The sequence below is a fragment of the Ochotona curzoniae genome, unplaced genomic scaffold (assembly GCF_017591425.1).
Source record: "Ochotona curzoniae isolate NIBS_2020 unplaced genomic scaffold, NIBS_Ocur_1.0 contig_908, whole genome shotgun sequence".
Classification (NCBI taxonomy): Eukaryota; Metazoa; Chordata; class Mammalia; order Lagomorpha; family Ochotonidae; genus Ochotona; species Ochotona curzoniae.
In genome coordinates this window covers 8,402,380-8,425,296 of record NW_024466607.1, presented here as the reverse complement: position 1 = coordinate 8,425,296, position 22,917 = coordinate 8,402,380, and the positions used below count along the sequence as shown (strand labels likewise).

The window sequence follows — 22,917 nt, the reverse complement described above, 5'->3', positions numbered from 1 at the left end:
TTTCTGAAGGCACTGAGAGCTCGGGCAAGGCACAAGCACAGGATGCGAGCGTTCCTCCTCCGGGAAGCTCTCCTGGCTGAGTACGTTGTCAGGATGCCCGACCTTGTGCTGTGAGCCCTTGGAAGTCGGGGAAATAGGGACTCTGTGATCTCTCCATCCCTCATGGCCCAGCCCAAGGCCCATTACAGGGATAGTGAACAGGAAATACTAGTTGAACAAAGCCGGTAGATGGATGCATGCATTGAAGAAAGGAAGGATGGATGGGTGAATGGGTGTGTGGAAGCATGCATGCATGGAGTGGTGGAAAGATGAGTGGGCGAGTAGAAGGGTGCGTGGATGGATGGACAGATGGTGGGGTGGGCGGGTACACAGATGCATGGATGTGTGGGTGGGTGGCAGATGCATGGAAAGTAGGAAGCATGGATAGATGGGTGGGTGGCAGGAAGCAGGGATGAACATTTACAGCTATGCCTGTGTCGCCTCCCTTGAAGAGGCTGCAGAACTCCCAGGCTCTCTCTGGCTGGGGTCCTGGAAGCTGGGAAGCCAGGGGCCCCTCACATCCGGCACCCTTTTCTCCTCAGGGAGTTCCTGCAGCAGCGAGAAGGCTGTTGGCGGAGCCAACTCTCTCCCACCCCCCCCACACCCCAGCAGTGATCTTCTCCCATGCTCTCTGCTTCTCAGCTGAGAGCACCCAGGTCGGGGACAAGGGGACACTCCCTGGCCACCTGCTGGCCCTGATGACTGATGACCTCTGTGACAAAGCTCTTTCCCAGCGCCTCCCCCCTTCTATTCTCTCTCTCCTTTACATGCTTCCTGATGCTGGACAAGAAAGCCTCTGCTCTGTCCCCTGCATGAACTCCCACTGCACTCAAGTTCAAGGCCAAGCAAGGCAGACCTTTTCCAGCATCACCCCCCCCCATCCCCCGTGCTCTAGCTGTTTGCTCTGATGCTATACTATCTGGAACCGTCCTCTCTGTCCAAACTCCATCATCCTGGGAGCCTGGGTCCAGGCACGTTCTTCCCCAAAACCTTCTACAAAGCAGCTCCTAATAGAAAATGCTGGAAACCCTGAGGGATGAAATCAAACTGTCCCTCCCACTCCATGACCTAGGGGTGACCTCAACTCATATTCCTAGTCCTTCTCTCTGTATGTTTTATCTGGTGGCGCTCACAGCCTGTGCCGTCCTCTGTGGCTGGAGGTTCCAGGTCTCCAGGACGATGCTGAGAGCACCCAGTAGGAGGCCTTTTGGGGAGCTGCTTACTGGTGGAGAAAGGTCCCTCCTGTCATCGCCTTGGATGCCTTCATCACGAAAGCATGTTGGATTTTTGTGGCCGTGGGGGTGTGGGTTCTGGGCTTTACTAACCCTGACTTATTTTCAGATGTCAGATGACCCTTGCATTCCTGGGATGCATCTAACCTGAGTGTGTGTGTGTGTGTGTGTGTGTGTGTGTGTGTGTGTGTGTGTGTGTGTGTGTGTGTGTGTGTGTGTGTGTGTGTGTGTGTATTTCAATGGTGCTAGATTCCGTCTTGTCTTGCATCTGTAGTCCATGAAAACATTGACCCGTGGCTTTCCTGCCACATCTTTCTTTGCTGTCCAGATCACCCTGGCCACGTAGACGGAACCGGGAGGTGTTCCTGGGCAGCTCTGTGGGAAGCTAGTATTCATTCTGCCTCTATCTGTTAGATTTCAGCAGTGAACTTGCCTGCGCTGGGCTGGGCTTGGTGGTTGGTTTCCTGCTGATGCCCTTGAGGTCTTGTTAGGAATTTATTCAGGCTTTCCATTTCTTCAAGTCAGTTTTGGTAGTCTGCATCTTTCTAGAAATGTGTCCTTTTATCTAAGTTGTCCAGTTGATTAGCATGCCATGGTTTCGTAGCATTCCACTTAACGATCCTTTTTATTTCAGAAACAGTTATCCTATGTCTTGTTTCAGTGCTGACTTTATTTCTCTCCTTAATCAATCTAGATTTGCTTATTTGATTGATATTTTCAAGTAATCAGCTTTCCTATTTGTTATTCTATTTTTTTTTTCAATTCTCATTCTCATTGGTTTCAGCTCACCATTAGTCCCTTCTGCCTACTTCAGGTAAATTTTCTCTTCTGTGGATGGTGTCTTCAGGTTTAGAGCAACCCTGCATCTTACAGGCGACTTTTGTTCCAGGCCTCTGAGGCGCAGCCTCACTGTGAGGATGGCTTGGGGGGGCGGGTCTCTCCCGGCCTTGCAGGGCACAGATACGAGAATGGGGGACATGGCTCAACAGTGCTCTGTGGGACGGTGTCCTGCCCCAACTCTCGAACACCCTGCAAATTTCCTTCTCCCCCTTCCTCCAGGGTCTTTGATATGTATGTATGGGTTATTAGACATGTCTACAATCTCCAGCCAGAGCCTCCGACGTGACCATCCCCCTCCCCCGATGCACGGCAGCCCCTGAAGGTGTAATGGAGAATATGGCACATGTTCGTGTGTTCCTGGGGGGCCGTGCTCCATCCTGTTAGGTTTCCTCTGAGCAGGATCAACAGAAGCAGGACCTGTTCTCCCTTTCAACCTTCTTGGTTCTGCCATCTCCTAGCGAGCTGCTTGCTCTATCAGGCTCTCCCCTCATGGTCCCGAGGAGCTGCTCAGGGCTCAGTGCCCAGTGGAGGCCATTTCGCAGGAGGATGCCGTTGGTCTCCTTCTACAAGGCCCTGGGAGGATCTTATGACTCACACAGGGCACTCGCCTGTCCCTGTCACAATGGTTGGGAAGGTGGGGAAGGGAAAGCAGGCTACACTTAACACCCAGCTAACCTTGGACCAGGGAAGAGGGCAAAGTGGGTGCCATCAGAGACACACGGGGTGAGGGCAGATGAGAGATATGATGCCACTCCAGTTTGGGACAGTTTTAGTGGGAGCGGGGTCTGACCGGAGAGACAATTAACCAAGGCTCTGCCCAGGCCCAGCTGCATCCCTGCTGTGTTCCATGTCCCCAGTCCTCTGCTGAGCTGGGAGATGTGCCCAGAAAGCCTTTCCTCCTCCTCACACGAGCTCGGAGGGGTCCAGCCTGGCCCATCTGGCAGGCTCCGTGCAGGCCCCAGCAGACCACATGCTCACCACTCACACTTGCCATCACTAGGAGGCCTCTGGCTGGAGGCCTCAGAGCATCCACAGCCACTGGCATGCATGGCCACTGGTGACAGCCTGTTTGTGGGCGAAGCCAAGGCTGGTCTGGCTCTTCCACCCAGGACTCGCATGTCCCTGACCAGCTCCTCCGCTCTTCATGCCTGTGGCTTTGCAAAATGTGGTAGCAACTATGTATGGGTGCACCCCCACTCACAGGCAGGAAGGAGAGGGTGAGGGAAACAGGGCAGAGAGAGAGAAAGAGAGAGAGAAAGAGCACGCAAGAGAATAATTCTCCTCAACTTGCTCTCACTGGCCTTTCAGCCTGCAGCCAAATTCCATCCTGGAATGTTCCAGAAACCTCCATGTCGTGTTAGCCAGGCCTGGCTACAAATAAAACTACAAGAGAAGGGGAAGCGATCATGAGTCATATCCTGGGGACAGAAGTCAGCAGGAAGGAAGGAAGGGGGTGGCCTCAGGCAGAAGGGGGCGCCTGGGCCTGCACCAGGCCCTACTTTAACAGGGAGTTAAATCCTGGCATACACCCATCTGGGTTGCTGCCAGTTGGGTCAGAGAGGGTTTCTAATCCTGGATGGCCTTGGACACAAGACATTGGCAAGTGGCAGGGATGAAACCAGAGGTAGGCCCACGCGTGCAAATGTCAGCTCCCCATCCAGGTCTAGGAGGTGAGCCCTAGGAAGCTGGGCAAGACAGTCACAGCAGCTTTGAGTGTGCTGGACTGTCAGCAATGGCTGGCCCTCAGTGGCCCCTGGCTCCGTCTCAGTGTTGACGCCTGGATTCCCAACAGTCACTTGGGGATGTTGGGCAGTGGACCAGGAGCATGGCCAGAAAGGCCCTAAGAGGCCCCTGGCATGCAAGATGAGGAAAGGGGGGTCTTGGATGGAACCAACCCTGCTGACACCTTGACCCTGGGCATCCAGGCTCCGAAATGGGAGCAGACCTGTGTCTGCTGCTAAGGTCCCTGGCTCACCAGGGCTCTCCCAGACCAACACAACAGCCAGTCCGATTCAGACTCCACACTGCCCACTGCAAGGGTGTCCTCCATCATGCTTCACGGGCTGCAGTCCCCAAGAACCCATGTCTATATTGTGGTGTACCAGGCCCATCGCTCCCCTCCCCCAGACTTCCCGGCCCATTTATCTGGCAGTGTCAAAACAGAGAGCCCCTCTCCACCTGCAAGACCCGGCTTTAACTCCTAAAACACAACTCAGAATCTACACCCTTACACCTCCGCCCATGGCACTTGGCATCGCCTCCCTGAAAGACGCTGTGTGATGTTGACAAAGGCAAGGATGCAGTGGCTGCTTCACCCCCCCCCCGTCACAAAATGTTGGGGGACCTGGGACACCCACAATGGAGCTCAGAGAGAGCTGGTGAGGCGGAGGGGTTGGGCCACAGACCTGCAAGAGTCTTTCACTGCAAGCTCAGAGGACATTTAGATCAAATTAGAGTTCACCCCTTGGAGCCACACATGGTGGCAATGCTTCCGTTCCTGTGCTTGGAAACTATGGTAGTAGCGAGTCTGGGGACCTTGCTGTCCAAATCACCCCTCTCTCCATAAAGGAAAGTTAAGTCACTTGCACAACAGACATGCATGCCGCTGCTTATTGTGGGCTGGGCCTGAACCTGAAAGGAGCTGTGGAGGAGATAGAATTAAAAGCTCAATGTAAACTCTGCCCCTGAGCAGCTCAAAAATGCAAACCACCCTAGGGTTACAGAAAATGTAAACAGAGCCCTGGGAACTTGGAAGACCTCAGGGGTGGAAACCGGTCTACAGGAACTCAGGCAGGCGCAGGAATAAGGTTTTAACTGTGGTCTACTCCGAGCACCAAGAAAGAGCATTTCTCCATGTGGCAGATATCATAAACAGCAACACACTATCCTCCCCTGGCCTTGCTCCTTGGGCCTTCACGCTGACTTACCGGAAAGTCAGTTACAGAGAGAGATATCTTCCATCTGCTAGTTCACTTCCCAGAGGGCTACAATAGTCAGGGCTGGGCCAGGCCAAGGCCAGAACCCAGGGTCTCCCACATGGATGACAGGGGCCCAGACACTTGGACCATCTTCCAGTGCTTTTCCCCCAAGCCATTATCAGGGAGCTGGATTTGAAGTAGAGCAGACAGGGCACACACCAGTGCCCACATGGAATGTTGGTGCTGCTGGCTGTAGATTTACTTGCTACTTCACAACACTGGTCCCTGTGGACTTGCTGTCACTACCGGGGATATTCATAAAGTTGACATGAGCAGAGACTTGAAAAATACCTGCAGGACCCAGCGTGGTCACCTAGCGGCCAATGTCCTCGCTTTGCACGCACTGGGATCCCATATGGGCGCCAGTTCTAATCCTGGCTACTCTACTTCCCATCCAGCTCCCTGTTTGTGGCTTAGGAAAGCAGTAGAAGATGGCCCAAAGCTTTGGGAACCCTGTACCCACATGGGAGACCTAGAATAAGCTCCTGTCTCCTGGCTTCAGATTGGCTCAGCTCCGGCCAATGCAGTCATTTGGGATGAACCAGCAAATGGAAGATCTTTCTCTCTGTATCTCCTTCTCTCTTGTATATCTGCCATTCCAATAAAAAATTTAAAAAGATGAAGAAAAAGAACAAAGAAAAGCACCTGTATGTTGGTATTGGTTCTCATGTTGTACTTGGCCTTGGCTGGTCTATCAAGGGGAAGAAGAACGGGAGTGATCCCACCCATGGCTAATGCCAGATCCCTGGATAATGCCATTCAAGGTCAGCGAACCCTTCTCCGGCCTGCTAGTGCCCACAGACCCAGCAGGAGCCAGGCCGAGAGCAATGGAAAACCTACCTGGCTGGACCAGAGGAGAAAAACACAGCAAGACCCAGGGACCCTGAGATACAGGCCACCGAGGGGTGATGGGTAGGTTCACGGTCTGTTGGAATGGATGCCTGATTAGACGAGCTAAGTGATGCTCAGCTCTCTGCCTGGCAAGAGTTCTCCCCCAGACACTGCCCGGGGCGTTAGTGCAGGGAAAGTGTGTAATGACACCACGTGTTCTCAGAAGGAATCTCACCACCGCCGCCTGACTTCCTTGTGGCTTTGCTTCCTCGATTGCATAAACAAAGCGCTCAGCCTTGTACAGGTTTACGGGGGAGTCTGGAGTCTCTGTGAACTAGAACTGGAATTTGACTGCTGAGGGAGAAAATAAACAACCTGGAGACTGGCAAAACAAAGCAACCCAGGACGGGGGAGGGGGCAGTGACGTCAGTACCCCCTTCCCTCTGCAGGACCACCGGCCATGTTCACGCTCACGTCTCACTCCCCACACGCCAGGTGGGCAGGTGCTGCCCCAAGACTTGGCTCCAACCCATCCTAATTGCCCCATGGGGAGGGGTCTGCCATCCCACGGAGGCTAATCAGGAAACCTCTGCAGAGCGCCCAGGGTCTGCTCTGGGCCCAGCCCCGCGACCTAAGTTCCATCTACTCTCCCAGAGTTTTGTTTTGAAAGGTGGATTACACAGGATACACGGGGCCAAAACCTCTACAACATCTAAACACAGCCGGGTTCTGTCTCCTGGAGCAGGCTATAAATGGCCTGGGAAAACCAATTGCTGTGACAAAGAGACAAAAACCAGAGGCCACCAGGGCCAGCGATGCGCTGTTCTCATTTCCTCCCATCCTCCGCTTGTCCTAGCCTTTCTTCCCCTCCTCCTTTCCTCTTCCGTCAGGGTCCTCTTAGCCAAGCCGCTATGCCCAGAGGCCTCCAGGGCTGCTCGCACACCCCCTTTCCATCTCCCAAGTGCACCTGCTGGGCTGCCCTGTCTCTCGGGACAACACTCAACTATCCTTGTGCTCCCGACCACAGACAACTGAACCACTTCAGGGCCAGGGCTCCTAGTTGAGAAACCAGGGGACTGTGCCAAACAGGAAAACTGGCCCAATCTCCCTGAGAGGGCTCACTTGTAGCTTAAAGGGATGGGTGGATGGCTTGGGAGCAAGGTCTGGGAAAGGCACCACATGCGGAAGGAATACGTGCTCTCTGGCCCCACACTGGTCCCAGGGAGAGGCTGGAAGAACCCCTCTCTACCCACCTAGGGCAACCGTTCCATCTGGAGGATGAGGAGGTGAGACCAAAGCATGGCCCCCTGGTTGGGGGTCTGGTACACCCTATTATCCTGCTTTCTTTCCAGAAAGGTGCACAGACTCATGTGGGTCTGACCCCCAAAACGGCCCAGGAGCCCCTGCAAGTCCCTCTCTCAGGCTGCCCGGTGCCCGAATCTGTTCCATGCCCTCTCCATCTAGACACCCATAGAAAGCTCCCCTTGGAACCCATGCCAGGAAGATGAGGCCGGTGCCTCGCTCACTCAAGACAGGTTGGACACCCAGAATGGGAACAAATGATGAGCATTGCCTGAGAGGAGTGTCGGGGCATGGCTCTGCCTGTGAGTTCAGGGCAGCTGCACGGGCACTGACCCGTGGCACGCGGCTCCTCTTACCGGCCTCGCAGGGCCCAGAGAACAAAGTCACCCCAGTGTCGCCCAGTGGCCACCACGGCAGCCCTGCCCCCCACCCCCTAAGGGACGAGGCTGAGTGACATGAAAGGAGCCTCCTACCATGGACAACCTTGGACGACCCTTAAGTCTGGGACAAGGGTCATCTTGTAACCTCAGCTGTAAAAATTTGCACCACTAAAGATCATTTCCTTCACTTACACAATGGCCAATGGTTTGGTTTGCATTCCCGGGCAGAGGGCATCTGAGATTGAGGGTTGAACCCAAAAGGTGCCGACGAATGGACAGTGGCGGACAACAACGGCTGCTATTCAGGAAGCAGCTTATTTTGCTAAATTTTTTTCCCCTTAGATTCCACTGCAAAACAAAGCCAGATCTGTATCTGCAGAACATTCTTAGAGCAACTGGAGAGAAATTATCGCCTAACGAAGCTGTTGGAAAAATCAACTACAAGAATAGCAGCCGGCCTTTCCTCCTGCCATCAGAAGATCTTTGCTTCTTGAAGACGCTCTGGGGCGGGGGGGGAGAGCCCAGAAGTGATGCCCTATTTAAAAAGAAGGCAGTTTCTTATGGTATCACAAAGGCAGAGACAGCAGCAGAACAAACAGCTCTATGCAAGATGCTCAAACTTCTGAAAATAATGAAAATAAGCATAAGAATACAGAATACCGAAATGCAGTACCCTGAGTTATAACTAGGGCACTGATTTTCCTGGTGGCACCAAGTACCATCCAATTGAGTGGTCCCCCCCCCCACCCCAGAGGTCCTCACCTCTGCCTCTCTTGCCAGCTTTGGGCAGGGCTCCTCTGACACCACCCCTCCTCCCCACCGCATACCCTCCCTGCCAGGGACAAGCCCAGCTCCTCTGCAGAGAGGAAGCTAAAGGTGCCTGCAGCAAAGGACAACCGTGGTAGGGCACCTGCTGCTCTCTCCTACTCCATAAGATGCTGTCACGCCCCACGCATGTCCACTGCCTGCCCCTCCTGCCCCACCTGCTGTTGCTGCTGTTGCTGGGCCAAGGGGTGACCCAGCCCTGGCCCAGCCCTGCCACCTGGATTACTGCAGACCCTCTACCCGGCTGGCTGTCTCAGACACAGGCTCGTGGTCTCTAACCACAACCTGCTCTGCTCCTCTCTCTCCTGCTCGAGGACTCGGGGGGATGGAAAGGTGTTGGGGCTACACCTGCCCAGAGGAAGTGCCGGTTTCCCTGCCTTGCATCAAGAAAGAGGGGAGTCGGAGGCCGACAAAGCCTGAGGGAGGAGGCCGGCAGAGCACAGGGGGTGTCTGTGGATCCTGCCTGGGGGTCTCCTCATCAGTCAGGAGAAGGTGCCTGAGGCAGAGCTGGGGGTGAGGGGGACCACAGGACCACAGAACCAGATTCACAGTGGCTCCTGGAAGGCACAAACATGTTAAGCAAGGAAGCTGTCCCTGGGGAGGGGGCAAGTAGGATGGCACCTGCTCCTTGCCCAGGTGGCACATGGTCACGAGGGCCATTAGAGCCGGTAGGGCCACCGGGCAGACAGGAGCACCCCCACCTTAGCCATGATGCAGCAGAGTTCCCAGGGTGCTGAACACCTGGGGTGGGAGCTGGGGGGCAGGGCAGGGCAGGGAAGGGCAGGGTACTCTATAAGCTGGCCCAGCCCTGCTTACCACACCAGGGCGTGTGTACCAGGGCAGCCAGTCCTGGGAGCAGAGGGACTGGAAATGGTGTCCAGCCAGATGGTGAGGTGGCTGGGAGGGGCCCTTACCTGGAGCCGCCTAAAGGGAGGAGGACATTAGGAGGCTGGCAAATGTTTGGAGCCTTGCAAAGAAGAGACCCCAGCTGAGAGAGGGAACTGCATCTGCTCTAGACTGGCACAGGAGGAAGTGTCCTGGGACAGCCCTGCCTAATCCAGGCATGGCGGCGGGGAAAGGCTCTGTGGTAGAGAATGGGGGCAGTGTGATCCAGGAAAGGACGAGGCTGTCTGGGACCCTCTACCCAATTCCCCAGGGAAGGTGGAGAGAGTAGGAGCCGGGAGCCTGAGCTTATTAACAGCCATGGCTCCAAGAACTTGAGCAGCTTCCAGAACTGCCTACCTTCCCCATCTACCCCCTGCCATGTGCCCCACTGGCAGCCCCCAGATCCATGTCAGGACGATGCCCTCCCCTCCCCACCAACACTGGGAAAATCCTCAGCGGAGGCAGCTCAGCCTGGCAGAGCTCAGGGTGGCACAGAGAGGGCGGCTGTGGTGAGGGGGCGGCTGCAGGCTGGCCAGAGGGACATGCTACATGTGTGGCTGGGGTCTGGGGCGCAGGGAGAGGGGCAGTGTGAAGAGAAGGCAAAGCCCGTTGGATCTCAGAGCCCTCTGCAAGGGCTGCGGGAGAAAGGCCAGACAGAGACAAACCAGCTCGAGATGGAAAGGCCCACCCACTGCAGAAGCCATGGGGGCCGCCTGAAGCCACAGCGAAAGCTGCCTTCAGATGGCCAAGTGCACACGGCACGAGGGGCAGGTGCACCAGACAGGAAGACGCGGGGCCGTGGTGCGTGCATCCAACATACCCTTCACCCACCTGACACAAGCCCTACTGACGGACCACAAACACCATGCCAGGTAGGGGTCAAGGATCCCGACCCTCTCACAGCCCCCCTGGCCACTCAGAACTAAATGAGGACATCCTTGGAGCCCAGGCCATCAGATCCCCGACACTTCCTGGCCTGAAAAGGTTGTTCACCCCCCACCATGGTGGGCAGCATGGACACGCCCCACCATGGCCATGGCATGCATTCCGTGACTGCTGGATTCAGAGTTGCCCTTTACGTGGGATGAGGACCACTCAACGAATTGTATGGGGAACAAGAGGCCAAATATCCCTCCAGAGCACAAGAGCAATGGCAAACCACCCCCTAACAAGACACACACACACACACACACACACACACACACACACTCCCGACAGGCCCAGGGTCTGCGGGAATTTGTGAAAGCAGCCGAAGCCTTGGGGTTCCAGCTACACGTGGCAGGTCAGCTGGTGCAGAACAAACTTTCACCTAATTCTCACTGGCAGTATGTTACTTGGAAACAACAAGGGGAAATAAATTAACTCTATTACTCTTTACCCAGGGGAAGTGATCTTTACCCGAACTCCAAGTGAGAGCCACGGTGGGGAGAACCCCACGGCAGGCCTGCAGGGCAGGGCCGGCTGGGGTGGATGCTGACCTTGAGCCTCTATTGAATCATCCTCACCCTGCTTCACGGACAGATGAGAAGAGGAAATGAAAGCTTTTGGGCTCAGGGTCTTGCCCAGGCCCTGGAACCCGTCCCTGCCCAGAAGCTCATTCTGTTCTACCCTAAGTATGACCCGCACCATGACAATGAACCCTTCCAGGAGGCCATGAACTTGCCAAGTGGATGGCTGGCTTCCCTGCTCTGTACCAGTAGATCAGCACTGACCCTGCAGACCCCCAAGGCTCTCCCAAGAGAGGCTTTCTCTTTCCCCTCTCCCTGGTATTGATAAGGGCACAGCCTCCTTCCCAGGAACTGGCTAAGCCGGTTTGCCTGATTGCCACTGGCACCTGCAGCTGGTTCCCAGGTACTGCAGAACCAACCTTGAGTCCAGCAAATGCTGGGGGGGGGGGGGGAAGCTTAAGGAGTTGGGGGTGGGGGTGGAGGGAAAACTCACTAACGGGAAAATCAACCCAAACCTGAGCTAGCTAAGCAAAGCAACTGTGGATCTGGTACAGGTGGTCCAGGGGCCCCCGGGGCGTCTATGAGAAAGATAACATGAGAACAGGTGAAGGGAAGAGGTCATTGGGCCCACACGTCATGGCTGGTAGAGGAGGCCCAACAAGTTCAGTCTCGTCTCTGCCTCCCTCTCTCTCTGTGTCTGTCTGTCAATAAGGAGAAAAGGATCTCAGGGGGTCCAGAAGTTGGGGGGAAGTGGAGGCCCATATGACCTAGCCAAGGCAGACAGGATGGAGCTGTCCTGCACAGAGTGTGGCACCGTCTTGGGGACCACGCAAGAGGGCAAACTATAGAGCAGCCAGGCTCAGTTGTGCTCGGTACACATCCAGACCAACTCTGGCCACTCTGTCTGCCACGGCCCCTCCCCTGTGACCCCCCCAACATCCCTCCCAAGGTGCAGCAACCACAGGGTTAACACTGCCAAGACAGGGGGCTTCCAGGACCCTGTTCTGTCCTAATTAGTTAGGGCTGGATATGAAATGCTGGGGAGCCTCCAGACCCCACCCCAAAAGGGAGTTTACGGATGTGCATCACCTCCAAGGGGTAGAGCCAGTGGGCCTGGCCCAGCCATGCCACCTGGGCAGGTCCCATGGCCTCACCACCCTCCTTCCCGAGGACACGGGCAGTGCGGTGGAAAGGTGCACCGAGCCATGAACGCTGCTGGCTCTGTGGCTGTCTTCATTTTGGTCCCTCTGCCCTGAACTTGGACCAGACCCATTAATTTCTTACGAATCCTAAATGCACTTGACCTCCACCCTCTTCCTTAACACCCAATCACCATCCTCCACAGGACACATGCTGACTTCCAAAAGTCAAGCTCAACTGGAGCCGTGTGGCACTGCCATCTCTAACTGGAGCAAAAGTGGCACTGCGGAGGGAGAGCTGCCTGCTATACAACTTCAGCCCTGAGATTGTGAAAACCACCCACAGCCGAGGGGAGGGCGGCCAACTCGGCCATTCGCAACCCACTCCCCTGGGGGCGGGACTGCAGGCCTGCTCCATTGTGCAAACTAGGACAACCTCACAGCTCAAATGACCAAGCCCGGAGCCTCAGTCCGGACGTTGGCAAGGCCTCCTTCTTTTGGTGCAGCAGCGATCAAACAACTCATCGCATAACCATTTCCTCGCAAGAAATTAAACCAAGAACACAGAACCAGCTAAGTCGAGGCATAGAATTAAATGATTCCAGTCTCTGTCCCTCCCCGGTTTCCCTCTCCCCTTCTAAGGCACAGGTACTGTTAGACTTATAGAAAATTAAAAAAAAAAAAAAGATATTGTTGGAACTACTAGAAACTCTTAGCCCATCATCCACTTTGGAATCCTACTAGAAAGTCATAGCAAGTTGGCACAGCGCCCCTGTAGCCAGGATTATTAAGCTAGGTCTCCACAAGTGTCTAGATTCACACACACACACCTTATCAAAGGCACGGGAGAAATTGTGTTGGCTGGTCAGGGAGACACAGAGGGATAATGCAACCCGTACCCCGCCGTGATCCCTGTGAGACAGGTCAAGTCCCTGGAGCAGGAACACATCCCCTGTCACCAGGCCACCGGGCTGCCACACGTGACATCTCTCTCCCTGAATAACACGAACAAGCAGGGTTTTCCTGCTCCATCCAAGTGCAGGGAAGCAGCAGGAGACCAGCTGTCTGATCTGTGCGGTGCCCGGCGCCCGCTCCCAACAGCCGGGCAGAGCCTTGATGGGAAGATGTACCAAGCCATGGAGCTGCCAAGGAACAGGGAAGAAAGACGCCACCCGCCCTGGCCCCTCTCTTCCCCGGCTACACATCTATGTTGCTGTTAAGAGCTCAGAACTCACGGGAAAGGCAAGGCCAGCACCTCTGGGGGCACATGGCAGGCTTACTCACCTCTCTGCGGGGTTCTCTGTAGCGGCCGGGGTCTAATTTCCAATGAAAGCTTGGACCGCAAACCATCAGTTCCACCCCAAGAAATTGAGTCAAATGGACATTTTTTTTTTTTGTAAACTGCCAAATGGTAGGAACCCTATTCTAGCCCATGATGAACAAGCAAGCTCTGGTTTTAAAATACTTACATTTATATATACACATATATACAGTCTACAACCTGGTTGTATTGATACTCAGTTTCAAACAGCAATGGCAGCTGGGTCACAGAGCAGGTGGTCCCCCCAGGACGGCGAAGAATCAGGTACATCCCTGGAAACCTGGGGGGCAGGGTAAGGGGTGACTTACTTGGGTGTGCCCGTGGGCTTCCAGTACTTGCAGAAGAGGTACTGTCCATCAGCGTTGACCAGGTGCGGGAGGTCCCGGTAGGGCACGTTCTGCGGGGTCCGCCGCGGAGAACTTTCCTCAGGCATCCTGGAGCGGTCTTGGAACCCTTGAGAAGAGAGTGGACAGATGCCAAAGTCAGGTGGACGCAGGCGACAGCCTTGCCCAGAGCCACGAACATTTCGTTAACCAGTTTAGAAAAAGAAAAAAAAAAACATTAATTCCAAAGCTTTTTAAAAATTGCATGTATTTCTTGCAAACCTCTCCAAGACTGAAAAAGCCCATTTGTCCTTAAGAAAAAGCTCACTTTTATTTAAGTGCCTCCTTACAGTCCCCCCTCCCGCCCCCTACCTTCCCATCTGTGTTTATTTTAAATCATTTCAGGAAACTTCATCCTTAAAGACTATTTTAGCTGTAATCAAGTGGAAACGACAGCTAGCTCCCTGGGTACAAAGACCCAGCTGCGAGAAGCCCCCATCTAGCTAAAAACCTCCCAGGAACAGTTTTGGGGGTGTGGGGGGTGTTGGACGCCAGAGCGAGGCGGAGGAATGCTCCGTTCCATTGCCGATAGCTCGCCAGCTCGCCTGCCCGCCTGCCCGCCTGCCCGCCCGCGGCTGAGATGCCAAAGATGCGACCGCAGACCTGTTTCCATTCCGCCCCGGCGTTCCTTCGCATCCCACACCCGCGGCAACCTCGAGGGTCAGCGCCCGGAGAGCCGGGGCCATCTGCTCATCCCCGCGGCCCCGGGCAGCTTGCGGGCGGCCGCCAAGCCGAGCCCGCCTGCGCCGCGCTGTCCTGCCCGCAAGGGCTGTGGGTGCCGAGCCTGGAGCCTGCGCCCCGCTCCTCCCCGCGCCGGGAGCTCGCCCCCTCCCTCCCCGGGGCGGGACCCGGCGCCTGCGGTCCCCACTTCTAGTTAGTGTCATCACTTTTCCTAAACAAATCCCCGGAGGGGCAAAGGAGGGATGCTTGGGCACCACTCACGCGAGGGCCCCCCTGCATCCACACACAGGCGCCCCTCAGGATGACGTCCCCCTCCCCACCCACTCCCAGGGTTTCTAGGCAAACTTTGCTTCCCGTGCGTCCCCAAGAGCGTAGGGAAGGGGGCTCCCGCGCCTGTCACTGCCAATGCCGCCAAAGGCAGCCCCTGGGGACGTGGTCACTGTCCAAGCACCGGCGGCTGCAAGACGCGGCTGCTGGGGACAAGTTGGTTTGGGGGCTGGCGCGAGGTAGCAGGCAGAGCGCGCGCCCGCACACACACGCGCGCTGCCACGCGCACCACCACGCGCGCCAGACACACGCACGCAGGAGGGGGTGCCCAGGCTCGCCGAGCGCGCCGAGGACCCCGAGCGCGCCAAGGACCCCGATGCCGGCATCGCCCCTGGCGGCGGCACTCGCAGGCTGGGGCGGGGGTCCAGGGACAGTTACCGAGGGGCCACGAGCGCCGCAGTCGCGTTCCCGAGCGCCGCGGATCCTCGTCTGCGGCGGGTTAGGGCCGGGACGAGCTGCGCGCGGCCGGCTCCTCGGCGACAGGGCGCGGCGTCTGCGCCGCCACTTTATCCCCGGGCCGGCTCGGCGGCGGGGGCGGCCCGAGGTGGGTGGGGACGCGCGGGACCGATGGGGCCGGGCGCAGGGAGGCGGCGCCCCGGGGCCCACGTGTGCCCAGCCCGCGGGGAGGAGCGGGGGCGCGGCCCGCGAACCCGGCCACGATCTCCTCCCCGCCTGCTTCCCTGGCGGCCGCGCCCCGGGGTGGCGGCCTGGGAACTGTCAGGGAGCCCTGATCCGGAGAGCGCGGCTCTCCAGGGCCTTGGTGTGGAAAGGCGCCTGCACCGCGCCCAGGCGCGTGCACAGAGCTGTTCCCGGACAGCACGTGCACGGGAACACACAGACGCCCACGCGCTCATAGACACACAACACACGTGTGTGCACACTTATACACACACACGGCCCCTCACACAGGCACTGCTCTCACAGCGAGGCTCCAGGGAGCTAGCACCTCCACTCAGCACACATCACGAATGCATGCATGCACACTACACACACAGAAACGCGACATCCAGAGACTCATGTGAAAAATAACCCAGTTAGACACAAATATATCCAGGGATACATAGAGACATAAACACAAACACCTCCCCCCCCCCCCAACACACAGCCAAAGCTCAAAAAGGGGCAAAGGGGAGAGGCAGACTTGGCAGGCACAAACGCCCGTCCTCCCCGCCCACCCTCCCCCTGCCCCAGGAACCAGTTGTGCAAACACAATCTCACAAGGCCAGCACAAGGCTTCTGCTCTGTCTGTTGGAGTCCCGGAGAATACAGCAGTGGGCTCTGGACCTGCCAGGTCTCAACTTCAGCCTCTTCCCTCAGTGGAGTCTCCTCACCTGAGTGACAGTTGGACAAGTGTTCCCGACTCGTGCTGACTTCAAGTGGTCTCTGTGTCCTCCTTTCCATGACCAACAACTTTGCAGCTGTAAAGACCTGTCTGTGTCTTGGAGCCTCGGTTCCTACACAGAGGTGACCCAGGCCCGGGACACAGCCTTCCAGCTAATTTGACAATAGGGCCTTGGTACAGCTTGGCTCTCTGGCCTCATGCAGGTCCCCAAGGCTCCACTATCAAGCAGGTGAAGAGCGAGGGGCCACAGTCTCAGGGTTGGGGACCAAGGAGCCCTGCCCCAGTGGGCGTGCTAAGCGCATGTGGCTTATCTTTGGATTGTGATTTGCTAAGAGGAGGGTGGGGTCTACGGGACACTTTCTTGCAAGTTTTCATGGGGGGTAATTTTTGAAGAGAAGACTTTACTGGAGTTGTTAACAGGCCCTTAGGGGCACCGTGGCTGCAAGCTCCAAGGGCTCCTCCCAGCTCTGCTACCCTGCCAACAGGGACTTGGGTCGTAAAAGGGTGGGGATGGCGCTCTGAGCAGATCTAGGCTCTTCTGTTCACTGTACCTTTTATCTGGGGATAATTGTGATACAATGGCATGAAAGAGAGATGCTGTGTATCCTTGACTCAGTTTCCCCTCCATAGTCACTCCCTGCAAAGCCACAGCACAGCAGCTGTCACAGCAGGCTTGGCGCCCTGGACATGGCCACTTCGGCCTCCATCTCCCCATCCCCAATCCCATAAAAGCCGGCAATCTGACCTTTTTGCCATTTTGAGAATGTTTTGAAGGTACACGATTAGCTGTTTTCATCCTGTGTCCTGGCGTGTGTGTGTGTGTGTGTGTGTGTGTGTGTGTGTGTGTGTGTGGTTTGCCCCGATGGGGGGCAGGGTCACCTACTGGCAGATGTCTGGGATGTTGATGGGGAAACTGCTGTAAATGTGGATGCACAGGCTTGGGGGTTGAGGGAATATTGCCAAAATGTTTTTCCTAGAGGCTGTATCCTCTGATGGTCCCGCCTGCAGGGCCAGCAAAATCCAGTTTGCCCGCATTCTTGTCAGCATTCAGCGTGGTCATTTGTTTTTAACCTTTCTGTTAAGTGCCCAGCCATCTCTCGCTGGGGCTCTCATTTGCATTTACTTAATGGCTAATGTTGTTGAGTGTCTTTCCACCAGCTTGTTTGCCATCTGTAAATAGAGAGCGGCCTCGGCCTCTTGTCTTTTGATCATTTTCTGAGTTGTTTGTTTCTTTTGACTGTGTTTTCAGAGTTCTGGACATTAAGCCTCTGGGTCAGATGCGTCATTTGCAAAACCTTCTTCTGGTTGGCCCTCGGTCTATGGCCCAGCACCTGTGTCCGTTTGGATGAAATATGGCTTAGCAGCAGTCCCCATTTCCTGTTGTTTTCGGTACCAAATCTCGGAGCTCCTTCCTTGGGCCTCCAGCTGGAGGTTTTTGGTTCTGCTGGCCTCTACAAGTTGTGCAGACTTGTGTTTCGGTTTGTAACTCAGTTCCAGCTGAATCCTGAGTTGACATCAGCATTCATGCTCATCTGCGCATGAGCAATTGGGCCAGTACGGCTTATAGAAACGGCTACCTTTCCTCCCTGTGTCTTTCTGAAATTTTGACTGATCTCCTGTGTGGGTCTGTTTTGGAGTTCATTTTTCTGCCTCGCTGACCTGTGGCTATTTCTCCAGCAGAAACCACAGGTTTTGAAGCTGTTTGATCTTGAGAATGGGCAGGCTGGTTCCTGACAATCTTATTTTTCTCATCAAGATTGCTTTAACTATCGGGCCCGGTGTGGTGGCGCAAGTGGTTAAGGTCACCTTGCATGCCCGGTTTCCCATATGGGCGCCAGTTCTGTCCCGGCAGCCACCGCTTCCCATCCAGCTCCCTGCCGGTGGCCCGGGAAGGCATTCGAGGACCGCCCAAAGCTTTGGGACCCTGCACCCGCGTGGGAAGAGGCTCCTGGCTACGGATTGGCATAGTATCGGCCATTGCGCTCACTTTGGGAGTGAATCATCAGACGGAAGATCTTCCTCTCTGTCTCTCCTCTCTGTATATCCGCCTTTCCAATGAAAAAAATAATAAAAATAAATCTTTAAAAAAAAAGATTGCTTTAACTATCCTAGTAGCTTCAATATAAATGTTAGAAGAATCCTGTTAGTAGCTAAAAACAATCTCGTCAGTGATTTTGATGGAAATTGACTTAAACAAGTATGCCAATTTGCTGAGAATTAATGTTTTTCCGTTCTGTCTTCCAATCCACAAACATGATATATCTCTGTTTATTGAGCTCTTTTATGAAGTACCATTCCCAGCTTACAATGTTGTACCAGATTTACACTTTTCTTTAAAAGCAATTATAAATGCCACACAAACGTCAGGTTCCATATGTTGGCTTCCTGTTAATCCCGATATGTGGAAATGCAACTGATGTTTGTGTGTTGCTCCTGTATCTCATCATTAGGGTAGCGAGGTGGACATCAGCTGTGTGTTCAAGGGCTCAAAGAACATGGGGAATTTGGAGTGGTTCAATGAGGGAGGAATGTAGGAAGAAGGGGAAGCTCTGCACTATGCATGAGAAGTCCTGGTTGGGTGGGTTGCATGGGTTCCAACCCTCTCCCGGGGCAGTCTACAGGAACCTGCCCCAGCCTACACCAACGGAGCTGTAGGCTCCGTTCCCCAGTGCAGGGAGGATCTGATGGACAGCGGGCACACTCAGGTCCTATAAACACTTAGTCACAAAGTCCCAGTTCTTTCCTGAGGTGCTAAGTATACGCCTTTCATTACATGCAACTGGCACACACACAACTCCCCTCCGTGTCTCAGACGTGAATTCCTCCCTGTGAGCAGGCAGGAGCCTCCGCCCAGCCTGTTCCGAGAATGCTGTGACTTGAACTCACTGCTCAGCTACACACACACACACACACACACACACATGCATACACACAGGAAGGTCTGGGTTTGTTGAACTCGCAGCTCACTTGGTATTTTCTGCACAATTAATCTATATGGAGTTTCTTGCACAGATACAAGGATTAAAATATCCATTCTACCCATGTCTGTAATTTAAAAAAAATATTTACTTTACTTTTATTGGAAAGGCAGATCAGATTTACAGAGAGAAGGAGAGACAGATATCTTCCATCCACTGGTTCACTCCCCAAGTGGTTGCAACAGCCGGGAGTTAAGTCAATACGGACACCAGAAGCCAGGAGCTTTTCTGGATCTCCCATTCAGGTGCTGGGCCTCCAGGCTTGGGGCTGTCCTCTTATTGCTTCCCCAGGCCATAAGCAGGGAGCCAGATGGGAAGTGACAGTGGGGACACAAATCAGTGTCCATATAAAATACTGACACTTGCAAGATGAGGATTTAGCCATTGAGCCACCATGTGATGCCCCCATGTCTGTTGTATAATTGATGCTTTAGGTGCCTTACATTCAATATGATTATCATTTGCCCCCTATTTTTTCTTGAATTTCTGTGAGTTACTTGAATATAATTTTTGCTTTTAAATTTTGTTGATTTTGTTGCGCAGGTTTTTTAGTGGTTACTCTGTTGATTGCATTTTATGCACCATACTTTGGTAATGCTGTTAGCTAGTTGGGCAGACAGACATGAGCCTGCGTGTTTACAGGGAACTGAAGCAAATGGGAATTCTGCAGAGGGTGGGGAGAAAAGAATGTTTCCAAGCTGGAACAAGGAGAGAAGCTTTGAAGGCAGACTGGAGGACGCCCCGGGCAGTTGGAGGCATCTCTCTCTGGCTCTACCAGGCCTGAGGAGGGACCGGTTCTATCACACTGATAAGGTTCTGGGAAGACTTTCAGAAATTCCACTCCCCCAAAGGCCCTCCACCCAGCAGCTTCCCAGAAGAGAGAAGAAGGAGGGAGCAGGGCAGGGTTGGGCGACCAGACCCAGCAGACGGCAAGGATGCAGCTGACCAGGCCTCAGTTCCTTCCTTCTTGCGGTGGTACCTGGCTGGCCAGGTGTGCCCCCTTCAGTGCACTTGGCTGGCAAGCTCACAGCTCCTGTCTGCCTCATGTCAGAATTCTTTCTTGCACAGACAGGAGCCTCCGACCGCCATCTCAGGTCTCAACATCGCTTTACCGGTTCCTGTGAATTGTAGACATTTCACATCCCCTGTGTCCCTGGGCTGGCCTGCATAGACAGGAACCCTGAGCACCACATCAGATACTGTGAGATTTCTGGCTCCAACTGTTAACTGTAATCTACTTAATGTATGTTATAACTTGTCCTTGTTCTTGTTCAGTCCGTTTCCCTTCCTGGGATCCCAAGAACTTTTCTTGGTTTCTCTTCCTCTAAGAACGTCTTGGGGGCCCAGTGTGGTGGCGCAAGTGGTTAAGGTCCTCACCTTGCACGCCCAGGATCCCATATGGGCGCCTGTTCTAATCCCGGCAGCCCCGCTTCCCTTCCAGCTCCCTGCCTGTGGCCCGGGAAAGCAGTTGAGGACGGCCCAAGGCTTTGGGACCCTGCACCCGCGTGGGAGACCCAGAAGAGGCTCCTGGCTTCGGATTGGCATAACATCGGCCATTGTGCTCACTTGGGGAGTGAATCATCAGACGGAAGATCTTCCTCTCTGTCTCTCCTCTCTGTATATCCGCCTTTCCAATAAAAATAAAATAAATCTTTAAAAAAAAAAAAAAGAACGTCTTGGTCTCCCCTCATTGCTGGGGTGTATCGTCACTAGCAAGAGAACTCTCGGCTCACAGCTCTCTAATCTCAACACTTAGAAAAACATGGAGCTCTTCTTTCTCGCCTTGGTAATATCTGATTAAATACCCACTGACATTAAAATGTTATGTTTCCCCCCCATTACAGGGAATCTGCCATTTTCTCTCATTGCTTTCTGAATTTTGTCTTTTTTCCTATTTATTTATTTATTTGCAGAGAGAATAAGAGATAGATAGAAAGATCTTCCATCTGCTGGTTCATTCTCCAAGTGGCTGCAATGGACAGAGCTGAGCTGATCCAAAGCCAGGAGCCAGGAGCTCTTCCAGGTCTCCCATGTATACGCAGTGTCCCAAGGCCACAAGCAGGGAGCTGGATGGGAGGTGGAGTATTCAGGATATGAACCAGCACCCACATGGAAACCCAGCATGCAAGGAGAGGACTTTAGCCACTGGGCTACCACAGTGGGTCGGCTCTCCTCTTCTGAGACTCCAGTGATGTGCATGTGGATCTCACTGTCCCACAGGTCTGAGTCTGTTCTGTGCTCTCCTTGTTTATCTTGAGGGTTGCTCCAGCTCAACGATTTGTTCCTGAGCCCCTCCATTCTGCCTGTGAGATGGTCCGTTGAGTCTTTAATCCCAGTTATGTTAGTTTCCAGTTCAAGAACTTCTGTTTGTTTGTTTTGTATCTTGACTCCCTTGCTGAGATTTTTCTCATTTTTATTCCTTTCAGATGGTTTGTAATTGCTTACTGAAGCAATTTTATCATGGCTGCTTTGAAATCTCTGTTTTCCCTGTTGCATCTATTGATTGCCTTTGTCCATGTGGTGCTAGATCTTTCTGGTAAGATCCAGAATAAGTAATGTTTCTACTGAAACCTGGTCCTGTTCTTATTATACCATCAGATACTGGATCTGATTCAAACCTTCTGTTCTACCTGTTTTCTCTGAAACTGCCTGTGCAGAGGTGGTGGTGGTGGACTTAGTTGCTATGCAGGTCAGTTAGACCCTGATGGGCAGTCAGCTCGTGCTCTGTCAGGTGGTGGGGAGCGGGGAGCAGGGAGTGAAGAAATCAGCATGAAGTTTGCTTCGCTAAGGACCGGATCTTAGCTGTGAATGCGGATTCCTGGCTTTTCTTTCTTAGGGAGTAGAGGACTTGTCTACACCGGGCCACAAAGTGTCACATGTTGACCTGATGTGTGGGTAGGGGGTAGCTGGAGTTGTGGGTGGGTAGCTGGAGAGAGAGGTTAAGTTTGGCCCCTGCAGTTGTGGGAGAATGCACCTTCCTCTGGAGAGTGGACAGGCAGAGGGAGGTGTGGCAGTCGCTGCACATGGTCCGCTGCACCTGGACCATGAAAGGCAGGGCCCAGGTGTAACTTTATAATCGTTGAACTAGTAGCCTGCATCGAAAAATGGGGGCACTGCGCAAAATGATGGCTGTCTGGGCAGGGCACTTGAAGAGGACCGAGGCCTGAGAGGCCACACAGGCCCCTTTGGGCCTGGCAGCAGCTTGGCAGCAGCTTGGCCGCAGCTGGGAGAAGGCTGCCCCCTTCAGGCAGTGCACCTTTCCACCTGTTGGCCCACTGTGCTGCGCCTGCAACTGGGGAAGCCAGCCCTAGGGTTTCTGGTTTGATTCCAGGGTGGTACATTGGTGAATTTACGGGACATGCATGAAGGACAGGATATCCGGGTTGGGGTGGAGTGGGAAGCGTGATGTCAAATTCATCATGGATGCTGAGTGCTCCATGGGACAGCCAGGTGAGGAGGGCAAGAGGTGGCAGGTGGTTTGGAAGTCATCAGCCACTTCCACTGACTGATGCCATGGATCAGGTCAGGGTGTCACAGGGCTCCCAGGCTGGAAGGTCAATGGGTCTGGGGTAGCTTTTGCAGGCACAACGGTAACTGATATGCCGGTGGCCCACTGCATGAGTGTCTTGTACAGTGGAGTTTTCCCAGTCACTGTGGGCTGGCAGGCAGGATTCAGCAGTTTTCCATCTGAAAATGTTATACAAGTCTCCAAACTTTGGATGTAGGTGACGGAAAAAAAAGAAAGGAACCCCTTTCTGCTGTATATAATATCTACAATGATTGACAGAATAACCGAAATCTTAGGGCGTGCCTGAGTTTGCAGCTGAACAAGTGGTAGCTCCCCGTCGTGTGGCTCTGAAGAGGATGCCGACTGCTCCTTCCCTCGGAAGTTAGCACAGAGCCAGTCATTTCGGCCTCGCCCCCTTTTCCGATTTCGCCGACACTCTTATGTTCGGGCCTAGTGTGGTAGCCTGGTGGCCTTACAA

The 22,917-nt window shown here is 54.2% G+C and overlaps 1 protein-coding gene across 2 annotated transcripts in view; it reads right to left on the bottom strand.

Moving 5' to 3' along the window:
• MGLL (monoglyceride lipase) overlaps window positions 1-15,080 on the bottom strand; it is an 85,929-nt gene extending 70,849 nt beyond the window's left edge. The window contains exons 1-2 of one of the 2 annotated variants that reach the window (XM_040995315.1): window positions 14,990-15,080; window positions 13,529-13,673 (exon numbers count right to left, since the gene is read on the bottom strand). In XM_040995315.1, coding sequence (XP_040851249.1) covers window positions 13,529-13,653 — 125 coding nt within the window. In that variant the 5' untranslated portion in view covers window positions 13,654-13,673; window positions 14,990-15,080. Of the gene's footprint in view, window positions 1-13,528; window positions 13,674-14,206; window positions 14,217-14,989 lie in introns of those variants that run through there. The other variant, XM_040995314.1, reaches the window with a different exon arrangement.
• Window positions 15,081-22,917: the final 7,837 nt, after the last annotated feature.